Source organism: Sceloporus undulatus, unplaced genomic scaffold (assembly GCF_019175285.1).
Source record: "Sceloporus undulatus isolate JIND9_A2432 ecotype Alabama unplaced genomic scaffold, SceUnd_v1.1 scaffold_13, whole genome shotgun sequence".
Taxonomy (NCBI): Eukaryota; Metazoa; Chordata; class Lepidosauria; order Squamata; family Phrynosomatidae; genus Sceloporus; species Sceloporus undulatus.
Genome location: NW_024802935.1, coordinates 5,981,582 through 6,001,337, shown reverse-complemented (window position 1 = coordinate 6,001,337; position 19,756 = coordinate 5,981,582). Strand labels below are relative to the sequence as shown.

Genomic DNA, 19,756 nt, shown 5'->3' with positions numbered 1-19,756 from the left:
CACCACGCCCATCTGTTTAAGCCCATAGTCACAATATCTGAATACAGTTATCATATAAACATGTTGCTTTTTTCTGAGGTATGTTCTGCTTAAAATTAGCATCTCAAGCATAGCTGATGGAGACATGAGAAAGCACCTTCTTCTTGATGGCTGCCCTTTGCTCTGGAACTCTTTTTAGGCTAAAATGGCCATCTCCTTGTTGTCCTTGTTGCAATATTTGATTACAACAACAGATTGTTACAATGGAAAGGTTTTGAGAAAGGCTTCTAAGAGGATGCCTCACTGTTTTACTTGCTGTTTTTAGTTGGCTTTATCATTTTAAATGCATGCTATAATGGTGATCTTTTCTTAGTTTAGGCCCGTTTTCTTCAATAAATAAAAGTGCATCACAACACACCATGTTATATAAAAGGTATATAACAATTGTTGGTAATGCAGTTAACAGTACCATTCATAGTTTATTCTTTTTCCTAACCATAAAGTAGGAAAAGTGTAAGTTGAGTTTTCAGAGGCATATGTATGTATTATTATTTTATTTATTTCATTTCTACGCTGCCTTTCTCCCAGAGTAAGACCCAATACAGCTCCCAGAGAGTCAATTAAAAACCTTCACAATGGACACAATAAAAATCACCACATAAAACAGAATAAAATCATTTCAAAGATATACAGAAGTTAACAACTCCCCTGCTTTAAAAGACATCTGGAAATTTTAAAACTCCCCTACTTTAACATTAAAAGCATGCTTAAACAAAAAGGTATTTGCCTTTCAACACCAAAATACAGCTTACTGCTATGTCCTAATTACAATGTAAGAAATATCAATAGTTTTTAGTATGAAATGCTGAAAACTGATCACTGTACCGGCAAAATTTTGATAAATAATCAGGAAAAACTGCAGGACTCTACTGCATGATGTATTTTGTGCATTTTGATACAGGTACTGATGTGTTGTGGATTTTGGATTTTTTCCATTTTGCCAAATAGCCAATGCAGCTACCCCTTCACATATTTATTAAACGTCAGGTTTCACATAAATATATACACTGCTTGAACAAAAAAAACCCCAACAACACCACATTCTGGGATAGCTCGGAAAATATGGTCAGAGAGGGAATGGAGGCAACTGAAATTGGATAAGCTCTTAGCTGTAAAATCAGATTGAACTAGTCATATTTATGCTGTCTATCCTAAAAGACTGAGGAGCTTTTATTTTAAGAAATATGCTTGGTATTACATGTTCTTAAACATACAAGTAACACTACTTTCAGCAGCCATTCTAATCAATTACATTTTAGAATACAGCAATTAACTTTAAAATCATAGAATCATAGAATCATAGAGTTGGAAGAGATCACTAGGGCCATCCAGTCCAACCCCCTGCCATGCAGGAAATCCAAATCAAAGCATCCCTGACAGATGGCCATCCAGCCTCTGTTTAAAGACCTCCAAGGAAGGAGACTCTATCACCCTCCGATGGATTCTTAAAGTTAAAAAAAATTGATGAAACACTGCAGCTTGATCAGAATAATCATATCTTGTCATAATAAGTAGAGGGAATCTAGCCTTTTTAAACCTATAGCCTCTTTTAGCCTATAACAAAGCAAGCCGAAATTCTACCACTAACTATAGAAAGAATGGGAAAAGCTTTGTGGCCTTTGTGACCCTGAGGACTGCAAGCACTGCTATCCTGCAGACAAGTTTAAACTTGTCTGCTGAAATAGAATTGTGGGGGAATGGAGGAACTGTGCAGCCACCTCCAAGATCACTGTTTACAGGGTATCAGGATTAAGTTAAGAGGAGCCTTAAACTCTTCACTCCCAAACAATCCCTATTAAAATAACTTTCCCCAGCAGGTAGCAGGTAAGAGACTGTAATTGATGCTGAGAGGGCCATGTTAAAACACAACCTGCCACCTGAAAAAATCCTCAACAAGATTCCTCTAAGAATACTACTGAAAACAGCACTGGAACTATGTTCCCCCCCCCCCCCTAGCTGACAGCCTTCCGAGGCTTTGGAAAGTTAAAGGTAAGGAAGCTGAAAACTGTATATACCCAGACCCCAAGGCTTCCCGCATGTTAACTAACACTTCCTGTTTCACCCAAACCAGGAAATCTGGAGGGATGTTCTGATTTGTTCTCAACCCATAACCATGCTTTGTAATAAAAAGGGAACAGCCAACAGAAGAAATTCTAGTCTATTTGCTTCCCAGAGAAAGGTGGCTGGCTACTTGCTCAGCCAAAATGTTCACAGAATCATAGAGTTGGAAGGGACCACAAGAGCCATCCAAAAATACACAATCAAACCACTCCTAATAGATGGCCATCCAGCCTCTGTTTAAAAACCTCCAAAAATAAGACTCCACCACTCTCAGAGGTAGTGTGTTTATCTAAGTATATATTATAGATCTGTTCTTAATTCTAAGAATTACATAGAACAGTGCTTCTCAAGCGATATGATTTGGTGGGCTAGCAACTTTACTCCCCATTTGCGGGAGACTGGTTCCATATTTGTGCCATATTATCATTACAGTGGTATGATTTCCTTCAAACCTGTCTTACAACAGAAGCTGATAGCTTGTGGACTAGGACTGGCTCACAGATCACCACTTTGAGTAGAACTGACATGAAGTACTTTTAGTGAATAGCTAAATGACTGCATATTCCTAGATTTAATGAGCCTTTCATCCCTTCACCCCATCCTCCAGCTGCCAGATATTTTTAATGAATCAAACAGCAATATGCTACTTCAAAGTTTCTTGCACAACATCCTTTATTTGTTCCTTTTAAAAAAATACAACACCATGCATTCATATTTCTAATTTAAACAACATGTTCCTGGAAAGTGTTCAAATTAATGACATAGTTACAAGTAGACAAAGCTTAGAAATATTTAAGCACAAATCTGAGCTCTCCTGGGCTATGTATGAATCACCAAGTACATACTTTTCTGGCAAAGGCTTAACCACTCCTACTATAAAAACATTAAGAGAGCCACTAGCTTTAAACAGAAAAGTGATTAAAGAGACAGATGTAAACTGAGAATTTTGTCTTTATTGAGATATAACAAGCTACCTACTAATCTGATAAAGTATTTATTTGGTTTGAGTCCAGTGTATTGACTTCTGCTAATGGGCTATTCCCGGTCCTAACTTCTCTCTCATACTACCAGTTTACTAGGCCATACCTATGAGTCAAATCCTATTTCAGCAACCAGTTCCTAGGTACACTCAATATTCTCATTATCTGCATTAACTAATGAAGTCATTAAAGGACTACTCACTTTTATCATTAAGGTGATAGCCAAGCAACTGCTAGTTCTCCTCACCACTCTAGACAGAGCTTCTGTGCTTTTAACAGTTGCATGGCAGAAAGCTATCAAGTGGAAAATATTTTCCTATCATGTCATCGTCACACCAGGAAACATTATAAATCTTAAACCACTGTCTGCCATGTGGCTGTTAAAAACCTAGGAATCCTGCTAAAAGAACCAAGATGGTAACCTGCACTGTGAGGCTCTTGGGAGTTCTCTTTTTAGAGATTAAACATTGCTTGTGATGCTTTGTTGTCCTCTTCAGTTGCTCCATGCTCTCTTGGATAATGGGAGTTATGCCATGCATTAGAAATTTTAAACACTGTAAAGAACAACCAAATATTTACTTTCCCACTTGGCCTAAGTAATTGTTCCTGCATCTGAAAAATATTACAGTATTTGTTCCTACCTCTGAAAAATTATTTAGCTCACATTTAACTCAAGGAAAACTTGTATGGTAATGACACTTTAGGAAAAACACTGTGGTATGATTTCACTTGATATTCTGTTCAATGTTCTAGTCAGCCATACTTTTTTCCAAGTTATTTGATTCCAGGTTGATCCCTATACAGCATTTTATGCTCCTGTGTACTTACCATTCTGTGGCTATTCCATATCTTTAGTCAGAGCGCACAGGAAGGAGGGGTGTAGAAAAAACAAATCAGGCAACGCCTTTAACTGGTTTTGAGTTTTTGTGGATATAAATATTTTGTGGATGTATTGGGTTTTTGTGGATATATGGTTTTTGAGATTTTGAGGAGGACACAATAGGGGAAATGAGGCACAGAATAAGGAAAGAGGTAGTACATGAATACCTAATTAATCTAAATGAATTTAACTCTCCAGGACCAGATGAACTACATCAAAGGATATTAAACGAACTGGCAAATGTAATCTCAGAGCCACTGGCAATAATCTTTGAGAACTCCTGAAGAACAGGAGAAATCCAGGAGATTGCAGGAGGGCAAACATTGTACCAATCTTCAAAACGGGGGAAAAGAGAATTCCAACAACTATTGTTCAGATAGTCTGACATCAATACCAGGAAAGATTCTAGAACAGCTCATTAAACACAGAGTCTGTGAACATTTAGAAGGGAATGCCACAATGGGTTTCTCAAAAATAAGTCAAGCCAGACTAATCTGATCTCTTTTTTTGATAAAATTACTAGCTTGGTAGATGAAGGAAATGCTGTCAATATAGCATATCTTGATTTTAGTAAGACCTTTGACAAAGTCTCCCATGATATTCTTGCAAACAAGCTAGTAAAATGTGGTCTAGACAATAAAACTGTTAGGTGGATTAGTAATTGGTTGACCCACCAAACTCAGAGGATGCTCAGCAATGGCTCCTCTTTATCCTGGAGAGAAGTGGCCAGCGGGGTGCTACAAGGTTCTGTCCTGGGCCCAGTGCTATTCAACATCTTTATCAATTACTTGGATGAAAGAATAGGGGGCATGCTTGTCAAATTTTAGGTGACACCAAATTAGGAGGAATAGTGGGGATCAAAATTCAAAATGACCTTAATAGATTACAAAGCTGGACCAAAGCTAAAAAAATGAAATTAAATACGGAGAAATGTAAGGTACTGCACTTAGGGCAAACAAACAAACAAAACAAAAAACAAAAACGAAATGCACAGATATAGGATGGGGGACACCTAGCTTAACGAGACTACATGGGAAAGGGATCTAGGAGTCCTAGTAGACGCCAAGTTCAACATGATGGAGCAAGCCAGTTTTCTGCTGCTGCAGAGGATAAGACCAAGAACAATGGATGCAAACTACAGGAAAAGAGAGTCCACCTCAACATTAGAAGGTACTTCCTAACAGTGAGAGCTGTTCAACAATGGAACACACTCCCTCAGAGTGTGATGGAGTTTCCTTCTTGTAAATGAGTAGCTGTTTAAGATTTGGAGGCTGTCTGTGGGCCAATAAAGGCTTGCCTTCCAGAACTTTCAAGAGAGCTGCAGCTTGATGATGCATTTGACTGGTCTTAGCTGAGGACTGTACGTGACAACTATGAGTACTCTGTCGTTTTGTGTTGTTTGTCTGTCTTAGAGTAGATTGTTATGAGTCTCTGTCTTGTGGATCTGAGCAGGTGCAGGTGTATCAGGGAACCTGGCTTAAAAAATCAATTTGGTAGTGTTCTCTGGGTGGAAACTGGAAGCCTGAAAGTATGTGTAGCAGTCTGATTTTTTTATAGAGTGCTGTGCTTAGAGGTCCATTGTGCAGTTGCAAAGTGGTGTCAAGAAAGTGAATTTGTTGTGTGGATTTGTCCATGCCTAGGTCGATGGTAGGATGGGAGTTGTTGAAATCATGGAGGAACTTATCAAGTGATTATTTCCCATGTGGTTGACAAAGATATCATCAAGAAATTATAGAAAGAGTAGAGGTTTTTGAGTGCATGTACTGACCAGGTGTTGTTCCAGGTTAGCCATGAAGATGTTTTCATATTGTAGTGTTATGCATGTATCATGGCAATGCCACTAACTTGGAGAGATGCATTATTCCCAAAAGTGAAGTAGCTATAAGTACAGTTGGTCCTCTATATTGGCACACTAGCCTTCCATGGACTGGAGCATTTGCAGATGGCCCCACTCCATTATTGTCAACAGCAGCACATGCACACAGCTACGCTGATGTGGCTACATACATATTGTGACTCACTGACACTAATGGGACTTGAGGTCTCATATTTTTTGTATCTGCGGAGGGGATGAAATCCCCACCAAAATCATAGAATTATAGAGACCATAAGGGCCATCCAGTCCAACTCCCTGCCATTCAGAAAATAATTTAAAAATAGAGGGCCAACTGTAGATATAAATATTTAGAAATACAAAGTGGAAGGGTTGTTTGCTACGTCTGCTGAAGTCTCATTTGGGATAGTATTCTTGTTGGCTTGTAGTCCAGTTGGTGTAGAGGGACGCCATCCCTATAGTGGCTAAGATGGTTGTTTGTTCTGAAAGACTGTATTTTCTTCAGGAAATCAGTTAGATTCTTCATGTAGCTTGAAATGGTGATGGAATATGGTCTGAAAACTGAGCCCATATATCCAGATACTCCAACAGTGAAGATGCTAATGCTTCAGACAATAGGTCTTCCTGGATTGCCTTCTTGATGTATTTTGGGTAGTAGGTAAAAGATGCTAGTTTTGGAATCCTGTGGTGTGTCCATTCAAATTCAGTTCTGAACATCAGTGGAAAATTCTCTGAAATCTGTCTAGTTCCTTCAGTCAGAAGAGGTTCTCTTACATTTTTACTTCCTCACTGGTTCTCCTAAGAATGCCAGTATGTGTGCGTGCATGTGTGTGCCAGGTTAACTGTCAAGTTATGACAACACAACAGAACTTATGGCAACCCTATGAATTTCAGGCAATTTTCTTAGGCAAGGAATACTCAGAGGTGGTTTTACCAGTTCCTTCTTCTGAAATATAGCCACAGCACTTGGTACTCTGGGATTCAAGGAATGGATTATGGCTTCTGGGGAATTCCTATGGGGATACTAAAACTCTGATTGGAATAAAAAGAGAAAAAAGGCTCTGCGACATTAATTTGTTTCATGCCCTGTTTCTGTTTCTCTCTCTCTGCCTTCAGATCACCTGCTGACTTACAACAACCTCATGAAGCTCATAGTCTTTTCTTAGGCAAGGAATACTCAGAGATGATTTCACCAGTTCTCTCCTTTGAAATATAACTACAGCACCTGGTATTTGTTGGTGGTCTCCCATCCAAATCCTGATCAGAGAAGATCAAGCTTAGTTTCTGAGAGGTCTTACTTTCTAGTATGTTTGAGATTTCAGCTTAAATAATTTTGACAGATATCAGGATGGATGCACCCACCCATGATGATACAAACATCACAGTGCTATATTGTTTAAGCAGAAAAAGACATGCCTCGTTACCTGTGCTTTGAAATGACATTTACTCTCTCTTACATGATGTATATGTATTTCAGCCAACACACAAAATATTAACACACTGTGAAACCATTCTAGGAAGGACTAAAAATGAATTCTCTTGTGCCATGTCAAATAAAAAACTACCATGCCTAACTTACTATCTAAAGCCTGGCCCATTAATGTCAACAACAGATCCACCCTTTAACTATGACAAATATTTCTGTGCACGCTGCTTCACTGTGCTCTTTGACTCAAAAAAAATTTTTTTTTCAAGAAGCTTCTTTAGCTATCAGGACACTTTTGCATCAATTTCCATTTGCATCTTCCATTCATGCTTACCACCTATTTTACTTCTTCAGAAGAAAAAGCTTCACCTCTACTCTAATTTTTTTTGTAAATAATAGTAATAATTATTTTACTTATTAATTCTGTCAAACACAGAAATCACAGCATTTCAGAATCCCACCCAGCTAATCATAATACCAAGCAATTAGATAGAAAAGTACTTCTATTTAAACATACCATTGAGTTAAATATGCATTGATTATTAATAAAAAGAAAATCTAATGCTTTGGTATCTGGCATTTTAAGCAATGAAATTGCTGGTAGTTATAATGATAGACTACATGTAGTTCTGAGCTGTTAAGACCCATCAACTGGAACCTCTTGCCACTATGGTTTAGTGTTAAAAATGGTTTATCTCCTCAGCCAAGAGCTTACTTCTGAAAGCCTACATCTTGTTTTACATAAATAGAAAATTAACTCCATGCTATAGCACTATTGGGGTCCTCAGATATAACAGAGCTTTGGGGGCAAAGAAAGCCAAAGAAATACATTTTTCAACTGTGTTTCAATATTCTGATATCTTATACCACCAGTTTCACAACTCAAACACCAACCATCTATTTGCCACACAGATCTCCAATGAGTCCACCTCTGATCCACTCTGATATTCCCAAATGTATTAGTCTATATGCACCATGGATGTCAACATATTGGTAAGCAAGCCTTCAAATCCTGCACTTATACATCTCTATAAGCTGTAACCATGTGCAAAATGATCACTTAAACACAAAGAAATAACATTTTATGACAAAAATAGTTGTATCAGAAATCTAGTAAGATGCAGTGCAGAGAGAAAAGTTAAGCAATTACTAACTGACTTGCAGAGTCAGTGTTCACTAGCAGAAATCAACTTATATGCTTCTGAACTACAACCTTTTAGCAAACACTGTGAAGTATGCACAAAATTATTACCAGAACTGGTAAGTCTATGTGAACCTTTAAAAGTACTCTTACCTGTCCTGTGACTGTTCCTCATACATCCTCTCTTTCCCCTCTTTAAATAGCCTTATAGCCCGTTTTGACTTTTTCATGAGACTGTCAATATAGATCTTAAAGTATTCATTTTCACTGAGCTGTGCAAGTTTCTGGTTGTCATCATACTTGCTCAATATAAGTCGCAAATGCTGATAGGTATCTGGTAAAATGTCAAGTATGTAAGGTGGGCTGTTCTTCAACTGAAGTTTGGGATTCTGACACAATCTTACCTAGAAGCAAAGAACAATATGCATAAATTAAACAATTTACTTGAATAGGCAAAATCTTGTTTCACATCACAAAGATAGCAGATGGAAGCAAACATAAGCTGTAAAGTCATTCCAGAACTGGTTAGTGACACAGTTAGAACACAGTACGATTTAAAAAACAAAAAGCAGAATTAAGTTCCTCTTTCAAAGACTTTTGAAAAATGCTTTAGGCCAGGGCAGGCAAAGTGTGGCCTGAGGGACATGTGGCCCCAGGGCATCTGTGTGGCCCCAGGGCCCCCAATGATAAAAATGATATCACTTGTTTCATTAAAAAGTTATTTTGGGAGGGTTGCTCCAAAATGCCCCCAAACTATATCTGAGTGTGGTAATAGTGGACAATTATGGCAACCCCGTGTGTGGAAGGGGTATCCAGTACTTTTGAAACCTCATTGCCACCCCTGGGTTACAAAAAAAAATTGCCTTAAAATGCCCAAAAATTCTAGGGGCCCAGAAAGGCTCCCAAACATGTCCTCTTATTTCTTCTTTCTTTTCCTTTTCTTTCTCTTTTGCAGGAGTAGGTATTGTGGGAGCATTGCCCTCCAAGATCTCTTGAAGGGCTAATGTGCCCCCTAGTCTTTCACAGTTCACAGCCTTTCCAGCTTTAAGCCAATATAGTCATAGAAGTAATCAAAGGATTGTATTATTACTTGGGTTTACCATGCCTCAATTACTGTAAGTACATGGAGGACAATTTCAAAACTAAATCTTCAAGAAAACAGAAATCAGTATTTTGTCCTTGAGAAACAACTGTTTAGTAAGGCATTTGTTTTCTGCAATATAGTATTGGTTTCTTCCCCATTCAGCTTGAGCTAGATTTCTCTGCTGATTTTGTCATAAGGTATTTTAAAACAATCAGGATGACCTGACACCCCATCAATCTGCATTAACAATAAGCAACAATAGACCTCATAGAATGGTTACTAAATTAACTAACGCTTATTTATTCATTACAAAAACATGCTTGAAATTGAGGAAACATTTCACTGTGATAGTAACAGTTCATGGACTTTGACAGTTTTTTATTTACTTATTTATTTTTTGTATAGCCATATGAGACTAGGTATATACTGCTATTAAGCAACAATCTGCATTTAGCAAATAATAAATGTTTCCTTGACTGTAACATCTGTAAAAGAAAGAAAAATGTTTGGAGCACTTGCATCATATTCTATGTACGTAGCTAAAAACTTTTCAGGGAACAGAACCATACCATTTGAGATTGCAGGCATAAGGGCATATCTGTGGAGCAATGCACCAGATATCATCTTACATATACAGAGACAAACACATATACCTAACCACTCTTTCACCATGTGAACAATATCTAAGATCCGGGTAAAGCACCTGAACTGGTTGTTTGAAGAAGTCTACTTGAAAAAATTTTCCAAAGGAATACAGTTCAATCCCTGTATCTGCAGGGTTCCCAAACCTACCATGGAAAGGCAAAGTCACAGATAATAGTGAAGTCTATTGAAATGAATTACTTCCAGTGGAAGATTATCATAAAGTTGCAGAGGATATAGATTCCCTGAAAGAATACCTCTCTAGGCATTTCTAGGTCCTCAAGTGCAACTCTATGGTCAACCTCTGCCTGAAACATATCATATAATCATGCTGGAGGACTTGAAAAAGCCTGGCGATAACATATTTTTTCAAACGTCAGTAAACCACAGGTAGCAGTCCCATGGATACAGTGGGAATACTGTAAATTCATTTTAGATCACTTTGGCCCGGTCCAGATGGGCGTGAAAGGATGCCCTCATCACATGCGAGGGGTGGCACTTCTAGATGCCCCTCGTAAGTGACAAGAGCATCAAAATGACGGTGCCCTGTACAGATGGGCACTGCCATTGTTACATGACAGACGCATAGCGTCCGCACATCATGGCACCATTATGTTGCGAGTGCACCATTGGCGCACTGCGACATCATAATGGCGTCTTAAGAAGAACCTGCTTTTCGTGGGTTCTTTTTGGTCTGCGGGGAAGTCTCACAGTCTGGAGGTTGCGGCTTCCCTGCGGATCAAAACTAGGCGCCAGGAGACCATCCTTTTTGGACGGTCTGTCCCGTGCCTTAGATCGCCATTACAAAAATGTGAATGGATGAGCATTTCATCCTAAAGTATCGAACAGCAAACTAAATGTACACTTCACTACAAAATTTATATAGGAAATACACCCTTGAGAAGATTCAAGCTGTATTTTAAAAAAAATGAAAACTTAACACACTGCTGCCCTTCTTTACATTCACATGGTTCTGTTGAGGGGGGAACCAAACAGATCCAGGTTCAGTAGTAAGTATGTTGGCCCTTGGTACAGTTGAAGTAGGTCAAAGTAGACAACTTCATTAGAAGTTAAGAATCATCTCATATGAATTACAGCCTGAAACAACGGGCCCAACTCACTTGGAAATATTATCATTGTTATTTATCACAGCAACAATGATTTCAACAAATTTGAATTTGTGATGCACAGGAAAGCAGGCAACCTTAGTACAGGAAATCTGAATTTGCTCATACCCGCTATGTTACTTCCTCATGTTCTGAGGTAATGATTTTCAGGTGCCACAGTCAGTTTCGGAAAAGTCTCAATATTTATTATCCCTCCTGAAGGTCAATTGTTTGCCTCATGAAAAGTATCTTAACTGATATTTTAGATTGCTGAAAAGAACTGGCAAGATGCTGCCCCCAAGGAAATAGTAATAACATAATAACACAGAACATTTTTGGAATTCAAATAATGTGACTTTTCATTAGAAGGCATTAAAAAACCCCTTTATAGCTATGAAAATAATTCAGAAAACATAGCTGAATAACTTTTCATAAATTACTTCTATAATATCTGATAATCATTGTTACTGACTATAGAGGAGGAATTGAAAAGGTAATGACAAAGTTACTACAAGAAAGAATTCAAGATAACAAGCTTTTTCTAATTGTAACTTCCTAGATAGAAACAGCAAGATAGTTTTGAATCACTACAGAAACTTCAATTTTTACAATTATTTCTGGCTGGGCTAATTAAAAAGCTATTTATTTATTTATGGTGTAGTACTGCTCATTCTTCGTGTCAGTGTTAGGATCAAGTCTGAATACCTACAGTGCAACAGCTTTGCCAAAGCAAAGCACAACTGGAGATAAGGAAGACTGAACTGGACAATGACCTATTTATTGGGAACCCTTTGTATGCCTCCATCATGAAAGAAAAAACAGACTCATGTTATACTGCTGTGTTGGCCCTTGGTACTAGTTAAATTTTTCATTGTCAATTTTAATTAAAAAAAATACTGTTTTCTCTTATTCTAGAACTTCTCTGAACACTTTCTTTCTAGTGTCTAAACCTCCATTAACGAGAAAGGAAAGTCAAAAGATTATCCAGTGAAGCTTAAGGTCAGCCATTAAGTTGCATAGTTCCAATCATGTAATGATGGCCACCAAACTTGGATTGTTTAAAAGGAAATTAGACAAATTCATGAAGGATTTCTGATAATACTTCTGATTAACTATTTCCAGGGAATTTGTGGATTTCTTACAGGCATCTGTTTTAGCCACTATGTTAACAGAAGTGTTCTTTGATCTGATCAAGCATAGTGTTAATGAGTGTCTTTTTATGTTCTGAGATCATGTCCATGTAAGAGATGTTTTTACAATGTTAGCAGTAAACTCATGCTCACATAAGTTCTGTTACTCAGTTGAACTTTATTTATCATATACTTTTATATGACATACAGTTTAGGTCCAGATTATTTAGCAAGTCATATCTCCCCATATGAGCCTGAGATCTAGCTCGAACCCTAAGATCCTCAGAAGAGGGCTTTTCCTGAGTCCCACCACCTTTGGTAACTATGGCCTAGGACCGAATTTAGGGCTCAGGAGAACGGAGCGTCCACACTATGGATTATTTTAGCTGCCTTTTACTTTAAGTAAAAAGTTGCTTGGGCTACACTCTAGAAGACAGGCCTTACATGAAATAAACAAATAAACAAAGTACTACAGGTACGCTGTACAAAATAGCTTTTTACAGGAGACATTTAACTACAAAATTATTTGTATTCCAACAAAGAATTAACTTAACTCACATGCAATAAAGAAACCTCAGCAATCACAAAACAAATCAAGCAAACAACCAGCTAAGTGAAGTAAAATAATTAGTTGTGAAACTGTATTATGGCTTCATGGAACTCATATGAGCTCTAAGAATGGCCTGTTAGAGAATTACCAGCGAACTGGAAATCGATGCTCTGGGACTCAGGAATGGACTATTGCGTCTGAGGAATTACCATGGGGATCATATGACTCTGGCTGGGGGGAAAAATGAAAAGGGCTCTGCACCATTCATTTGTTTCACGACCTGTATTGTGTGCCTGTATGCACACCTTCAAGTCTTCTGTTGACTTACAGAGACCTCATGCATTTCAAAGGGTTTTCTTAGGTTTTGCCAGTTTCTTCCTCTGAGAAGAAACCTATAACATATGATATTCAGTTTCCCATTCAGGTACTAACCAGGGCAAACCATGCTTAGCTTCTAAGATCAGATGGGATTTGGTGCCTTTAGGGTATTTAGGCCCATCATTTTATAAAGAAGAAACTGTTTAAAGCCACCTTTTAAACACGAATTAGGACCCCCATTTCACTGTTTAATATCAAATATTAATACCATTTTTCAAAACTGGAAGTGTCCAGAGTTTTGGAGTCAGGTGACACCGGTATGCTGATGTCACTCAGCTCTAGCTCCTCTTTCCACCTTCATCCAAGAAAATTGTGTTTGTACAAAACCAGTGCTTATTATTATTATTATTATTATTTATATAGCGCTGTAGATTTGCACAGCGCTGTACATAAAACAGTAAGTATATAAGAGAAAGCCTGCCTATGGCGTACAACCTAAGAGATAATAGGATAATACATATAAAATACATAGCGCTACAGGAAATGGTTCAATAATGGCAGCAATGGACTGGAGGAGGGCAAATAACTGCAACTTAATCAGACAAGATGAAGGTGCTCCTGGTCATCATAAAATCTGATGCAGCTAAGTCTAAATACATTTATTGAAATATTTCTAACCTATCTGTGCTCCTCCTCAGGATCTCTTCTGCCCATCAAACATCCCATTTACCTTCCCTTGTCAATCCCATGTTAAAACCTTGTTTCCCATCCTCATCTCTGAATATTTCTAACCTATCAGTGCCTCAGGAACTCTCTGCCCACCAAACATCCCACTTAACTCCACTTCCCTCTCCTCACAATCCAATGTTAAAACCTTCTCCTCCAGCACCAAGGAAGTGGTGTTGGTGGCTGGGAGCAGTCCAGATAGGGAGAAGGAGGGAGGGAAGTGGTGTTTCCCCCTTTAGATCTTTTATTACATGTCCCTATGTTTTACCCTCGATTTGCCCACAGGTCATATCAAAATCCATGATTTTGACCCCAAAACCTGCCCTTCACTTATACATGAGGTCGATTTGTAAATGAGTATACAGTATAGAGTATTCAGTCAATCTCCTGTATCCACGGTTTCCTTACATTCAAGTATCCATAGATTGAAAATATTTTTAATTACATAAATTCCAACAAGTAAACCTGATTTTGCCATTTTATATAAGGAATACCATCTTACTATGACATTATATATAATGGGACTTGTGCATCCACTGATTTTAGTATCCCCAGGGATTCCTGGAAGCAAACCCCAGTGGATACCAAGGGTCAACTGAACTTTTTCAAATTACAGGAGGAGGCATTAAATACTGAGCATATTAAAAAAGGCATTAAATAAACAAATTTATCACTGCTTTAAAAAACACTATACAGAGAAAATGGAATAATATATCACAACTCCAGAGGCTGTCCAAGATGATTCACATGCTTGCCACTCTCCAAACTGACATTCAACAGCAAAGTCAGCCAACACAATTGCAGTGTCATCAAACACAGGGCAACTATCACTACCCAAACCTTTTTTTACACTATAGAATGTAGAATTTTTTACTACCTAGTAAGTATACACATTTAAACAAATTTATATTTGGTCTACCACCAGGGAAAAGAAACATCAGATGCTACCTGGCCCTGGTTGACAATTAACACAGTTCCAGAAGGGGACCATACTCCCCTGTGACCACTGCAGAAGCTTTTAAAAAAAGCGCAGATGGAACAGCGAAGCAGCAGATGTTGGAGGACTGGAACTGGCTATTTTATATCCTCCCCACAAGGATTATTATTCACAAATGGTCTTTTTAAAGGCATTGTTCACTGCCTGATATTTTTCTCTTAATACATATTAGCTATCATGGAGCCTAGTTGCTAGGGAGATACATAGTATGTATATTTTAAATAAAATAATTAAGATGGCTTTCCAGTTGTCATTTGTCTCTGCATGGTATATCAGAAGAAGGAACTGACAAAACTACTTCTGGGTATCGCTTGCCTAAGAAAGCTCTGTGAAATTTATAGGGTCTCCATAAACTGACAGCCAACTTGAAGGCACACATAATATATTGAAGCGGCTTTTATAGGTGCCATTTTTAAACAAAATTTGGTAAACAAAAAGAACTTAGAGAAAGCAATATATTTACATAAAAATCACAAATATAGTTCACTTTATCTCTTGTCCTACACATATAATTTATGTAACAATATGGCTTGACACAAAATATAGGTATGACAAAACTTACTGAGCCCAAGTGAACACCATCAAAATGTATGTAAGAACTTATCCGAAACCAATTTACTTGAAAATCCTTCATTAATGACATACAAAAGTCCCAAACACTGCTTCCAAAGTTATCTGAGTAGGCACACAAGCCCCAAGATGACCAAACCAAAAAAGTATGACATCTCTAAGTTACATAGTTATAGGTACCTGACCCAAAGGATTCCTCTGTCAGCCTTGATACCGAACAAACTTTATTACATTTTTATTAATATGAATATTTTCAATGTAGATATTTTATGGATAGCACTGTATTACAGATATATTTATATATTTTTTCATTTTACTATGCTTTGCTTTCAACAATTCATAATCCAATGTATTCAGAAAAGTGAGTTTGACTAGAACACTGTTTAAACATTCTCTAAGTAGGTAAAATAAACAAGGGCAACATGCTAACCCTTCCCCCCTTGCTGCTGTTCTCCCTGTGGAAAAGTAACCGCATGAATGTGAATATCTCCTCTATTCACTGTAGTTCTCCCTATGGTCTGGAATGCTCATTTTCTAGCACTTTGGATCATGTGGCGGACCTCCATACATAGAGGAGATTCAGCTCTTCAGAAAGACACTGTCCACATGAAGAAAACGATGGAAACATGTGAGGAAAAATATATGAGGAAACTTGAGATACATTAAATATTCCATCTGTACCTGTTCCATTTCTATAGGTGGATTCTGACTTAACCAAGCCTCTTGCTACATTGCTAAAATACACAATTCTGCCTAATACAATGATCAGAGGAATGAACCTATTCTGCATGTTCTTTCACCAGATTGGTACGTTAGTACTTACCTGAGAGACGTCCCTTTCCAGCAGAGAAGGTCCGGGCAGTTGGGGGTTTGTTTGTTTTAAAAAAACAAAGACTTAATTTGGAGCCTTCTCCCATTCTCTAGGAAGAATAGTCCCATGCATGAAGAAAGCAATGCAAACATGAGGAGATGGGGCTACAGCACTCCCTTCCTCGTGTGTTTGTTCAATAGTGCCAGAACAAGACTTGATTTAAGAAAACAAACTCAATCATAGTTCATTAAAAGTTTCTTTAGAAAGCAGCCAACAATACATACTGATCTTATTTTTATTTATCTGATGTTTCTGGACAAATATTAATAGGTGCTCAAATAAAGCTTGTAAGTGTAGTACAAAAATGAGCCAAATCAAGCATTGAGCTCAGCTGCTTCCAGTACATAAGGTGTAAAATCATGTGACCTATGGGCTGCATGTGGCTTTAAATATGTTTGTGTGGCCCTTGGCCCTCACCTGTCAAAAATATTTGTTTTGTAAATAAAAGATGACTTGCCACTACTAGGAGTTTAAGCAGCAATTACACATCTTAAACACGTTCCAGCCCCCTTCCTCAAACATACACAATTTTTACCTTAAAGCCTCTCCTCTTTCTCCAAAATCTGAAAGTGAATCTCCAGACACTTCTGATTTTTTTTTCAAGGGGAGGGAGTTCTGTAGTTCTGTGCATCCCTTTGTGTTCTTGGGAATGGTGAATTTGGTGCCAAAGACCAACTATTTTTACCTTTAACCCTTCCCATTTTTCAAAACTAAAAGTGACTTCCAATAATTTCTGACTAACTTCTTTTTCCTTCTGGATTTAGAGGAGGAAGACAACTTTCGTGAGCTCAGTGTAGACCCTTAGAGGTTCTGGGGATGGGATATTAGCCTCCAGGATCCCAAAACTCTCTCTACAGGAGACTGCCCAACACATTCATCCTTTTTCCTCATAATGAGATGTAATCAAGAATTTAAACTTTCACTTCTGAATGACTTATTTTCTTGCAAACCTGTAGTTTACGTTTTTAGACCAGCAGTTCCCAGCCTGTGCTCCGGGGAGCCCTTAGGGCTCCACATGTACTTCCCAGGTGCTCTGCAGCTGCTTCAGGAAGATGAAAGAAATAAACATTGAATGAAATTAAAGAATAGGTAACACTATTCCTAAAAACTATTAACTTGTAAGACATAGGATAGGCCTATTAGGGGCTGTGCCACAGAAAATGATTCTAAAAAGGGTTCTGTGAGTCAAAAAAGCTGGAACTCCTGCTTTAGACCTGTAAGACATTCCAGGATTTGAAACCATGCTATGATCCTAATCAGTTTGAACTTAACACAGTTAAAATGAAATGGAATTATTGAAAACTTAAAGGCTTGCTATCTCTTCCCCTCACATAGTGGGGGCAGTGGGAAAAGGTGGAAATCCATGACTTCAAGATTTGCCTGTTTATTTTCATACAGTTTACCATTATGACTGAACTGGCCCAGATCCATGAGGAATTCAGGCCCCCAAGTAACTTCACCATACAGTTTCTGGCACTGTTTCTCACAGGACTGCTTTATAAATTTAATAGTTTCTACTCAGCCATGGAAACCCACTGGATGACCTTAGGCAAGTCACTCTCAGCTGAGGAAGGCAAAGGCAAACCCCTTCTGAACAAATCTTGCCAAGAAAAGCCTGCAACGTATGGGTCGCCATAAGTCAGAAACAACTTGAAGGCACACAACAACAACAGCTGGCTGTTAATGTACTTAATGCAGGACTTCCTTTGAAGAATGTTCAGAAACTTAAGCTGGTCCAAAAACTGACAGTCAGATTGTTAACTGGGGCTTTCTACAGAGAATACACAATCCCTTGCAACAGCTCTAGTGGCTGCCTTTTCCTCTGCAAGCACAATTCAAATTGCTGGGTTTGACTTATACATCTTAGACCCAGGTGATCTGAAGGTCTGCATTGTCCCACAAACCTACCTGTTTTGAGAACTTCTAGGGAGACCTTTATTTCTGTTCATACACAGGCTTTGGACCCCCTTTCTATATAGGTTAGATTGGGACTTTGTTATATTTTGCAGACAGATAAAGTCTTTCTTGTTCTTGGAGAATTGCATTTTTAGTGGAAAATTAGCCTTGTATACCATGCTGGATACTTTTTTGTTTGTTGTTTTAATATTTTATGTTCTTAAATTGTTTTGACTCTTGATAGATAAAATACATAGTATAAAAAAAATAGACTATGTTATTTTTTATTGTTGTTATCTGCCTTGAGTCCTGAACTGGGGAAAAGGTGAGCTATAAATAAATATGATAAAAATCATAATAGCCTGCAAAATCAAATTATAATACATATTTTGACTACCAGTTACTCAAAGTTAATTGCTGATATTCTTTTACAATCTTTATTAAGCAGAGGCTTCTTTCTGCCTTCTTTTAACTGCAGCAGCAGAACCTATTCTGTGTGCCTAAATACTGATTTTGTTCAAATGTTTCCTCGTAACTACAAAGTACCAAATGCTCAATTCTAGATGTAAATCACAGGATTCTAAAACCATGACATCAGTGTGTCTGGTGCACCTTAAACTAATTTAGAAATAAAAATCTGATGAACTAACAAATATCCAAAGAGGAGGCATTAAGAGACAACTAAGAACACTTATCCATTAAGGAGGAGAAAAAGAAAGGTGCTATATCCAGACTGTAGCAAAGAGGCCAATAAATGGCCTTGAAAAAATACAACTGCATGGGCTCTAAGAAGTTTACTTAAGCAAATTCATGGAATACTCCACCTCTCTCCTTACAGCCCCTCCTGCAACTGACTCTCCTGAAACACGTGGGTTGAGGAAATAAGCATCCAAAACAACGTTCATCAGGATGATGCTCTGATCCTAGGGAGTGGGTGTTTTGATGAATTTGCTAGGGTTCAAGCTGTTCTAGAAAGACTACATAAGTCAAGTTTTGGGATAAATAACTCTAACTAATGAGAGTCTCCTCTTTAGGATATGTAGCAGTTGAAACATAAGTAGACTCATAGCTTTCTAAAAGTCTGGAAATAAAGTTAGAAGAAAATTTGAGAAAACAATAACCATACATTTGGTGTGACAACATTTGCTTTGCAGTCAGCTGGTGCAGCTACATGAGGGATAGAAAGCATGTGACTCATAGACTGCATGTAGTGTCAAGGCCAGCATTTCCTGAAAAAGCAAGAATTAAAAGCTTCTTGCTATGGAACAGGAATGCTGACTATTCAACAGTGTCTACCATGATGAAAATAAGCAAATTCTACAAAATATATTTTGTTGCAAATCAAACCTTCACAGGGAATTATCTTCAAGTAGTAGCTACTGTGACACACAGTCCCTTGTTTAAACACAAACTCCATTAGCTGTTTGGCCATTCAGAAAAACCAAGACAAGGTGTCACGGTGTTCATGAGACAGCTTCCTGTAACCCAGTACTTCTCAAATAGTG

The 19,756-nt window shown here is 37.9% G+C and overlaps 1 protein-coding gene across 3 annotated transcripts in view; it reads right to left on the bottom strand.

Moving 5' to 3' along the window:
• Positions 1 to 19,756, bottom strand: part of LOC121917254 (E3 ubiquitin-protein ligase CBL-B-like) — a 93,380-nt gene that overhangs the window by 68,072 nt on the left and 5,552 nt on the right. For 2 of the 3 annotated variants that reach the window (XM_042443035.1, XM_042443036.1), the window contains exon 3: positions 8,515 to 8,765. The exons of the other annotated variant lie outside the window; for it this stretch is intronic. In XM_042443035.1, the coding sequence (XP_042298969.1) occupies positions 8,515 to 8,765 (251 nt within the window). The remainder of the gene's footprint in view (positions 1 to 8,514; positions 8,766 to 19,756) is intronic. 3 annotated transcript variants of the gene reach the window in all.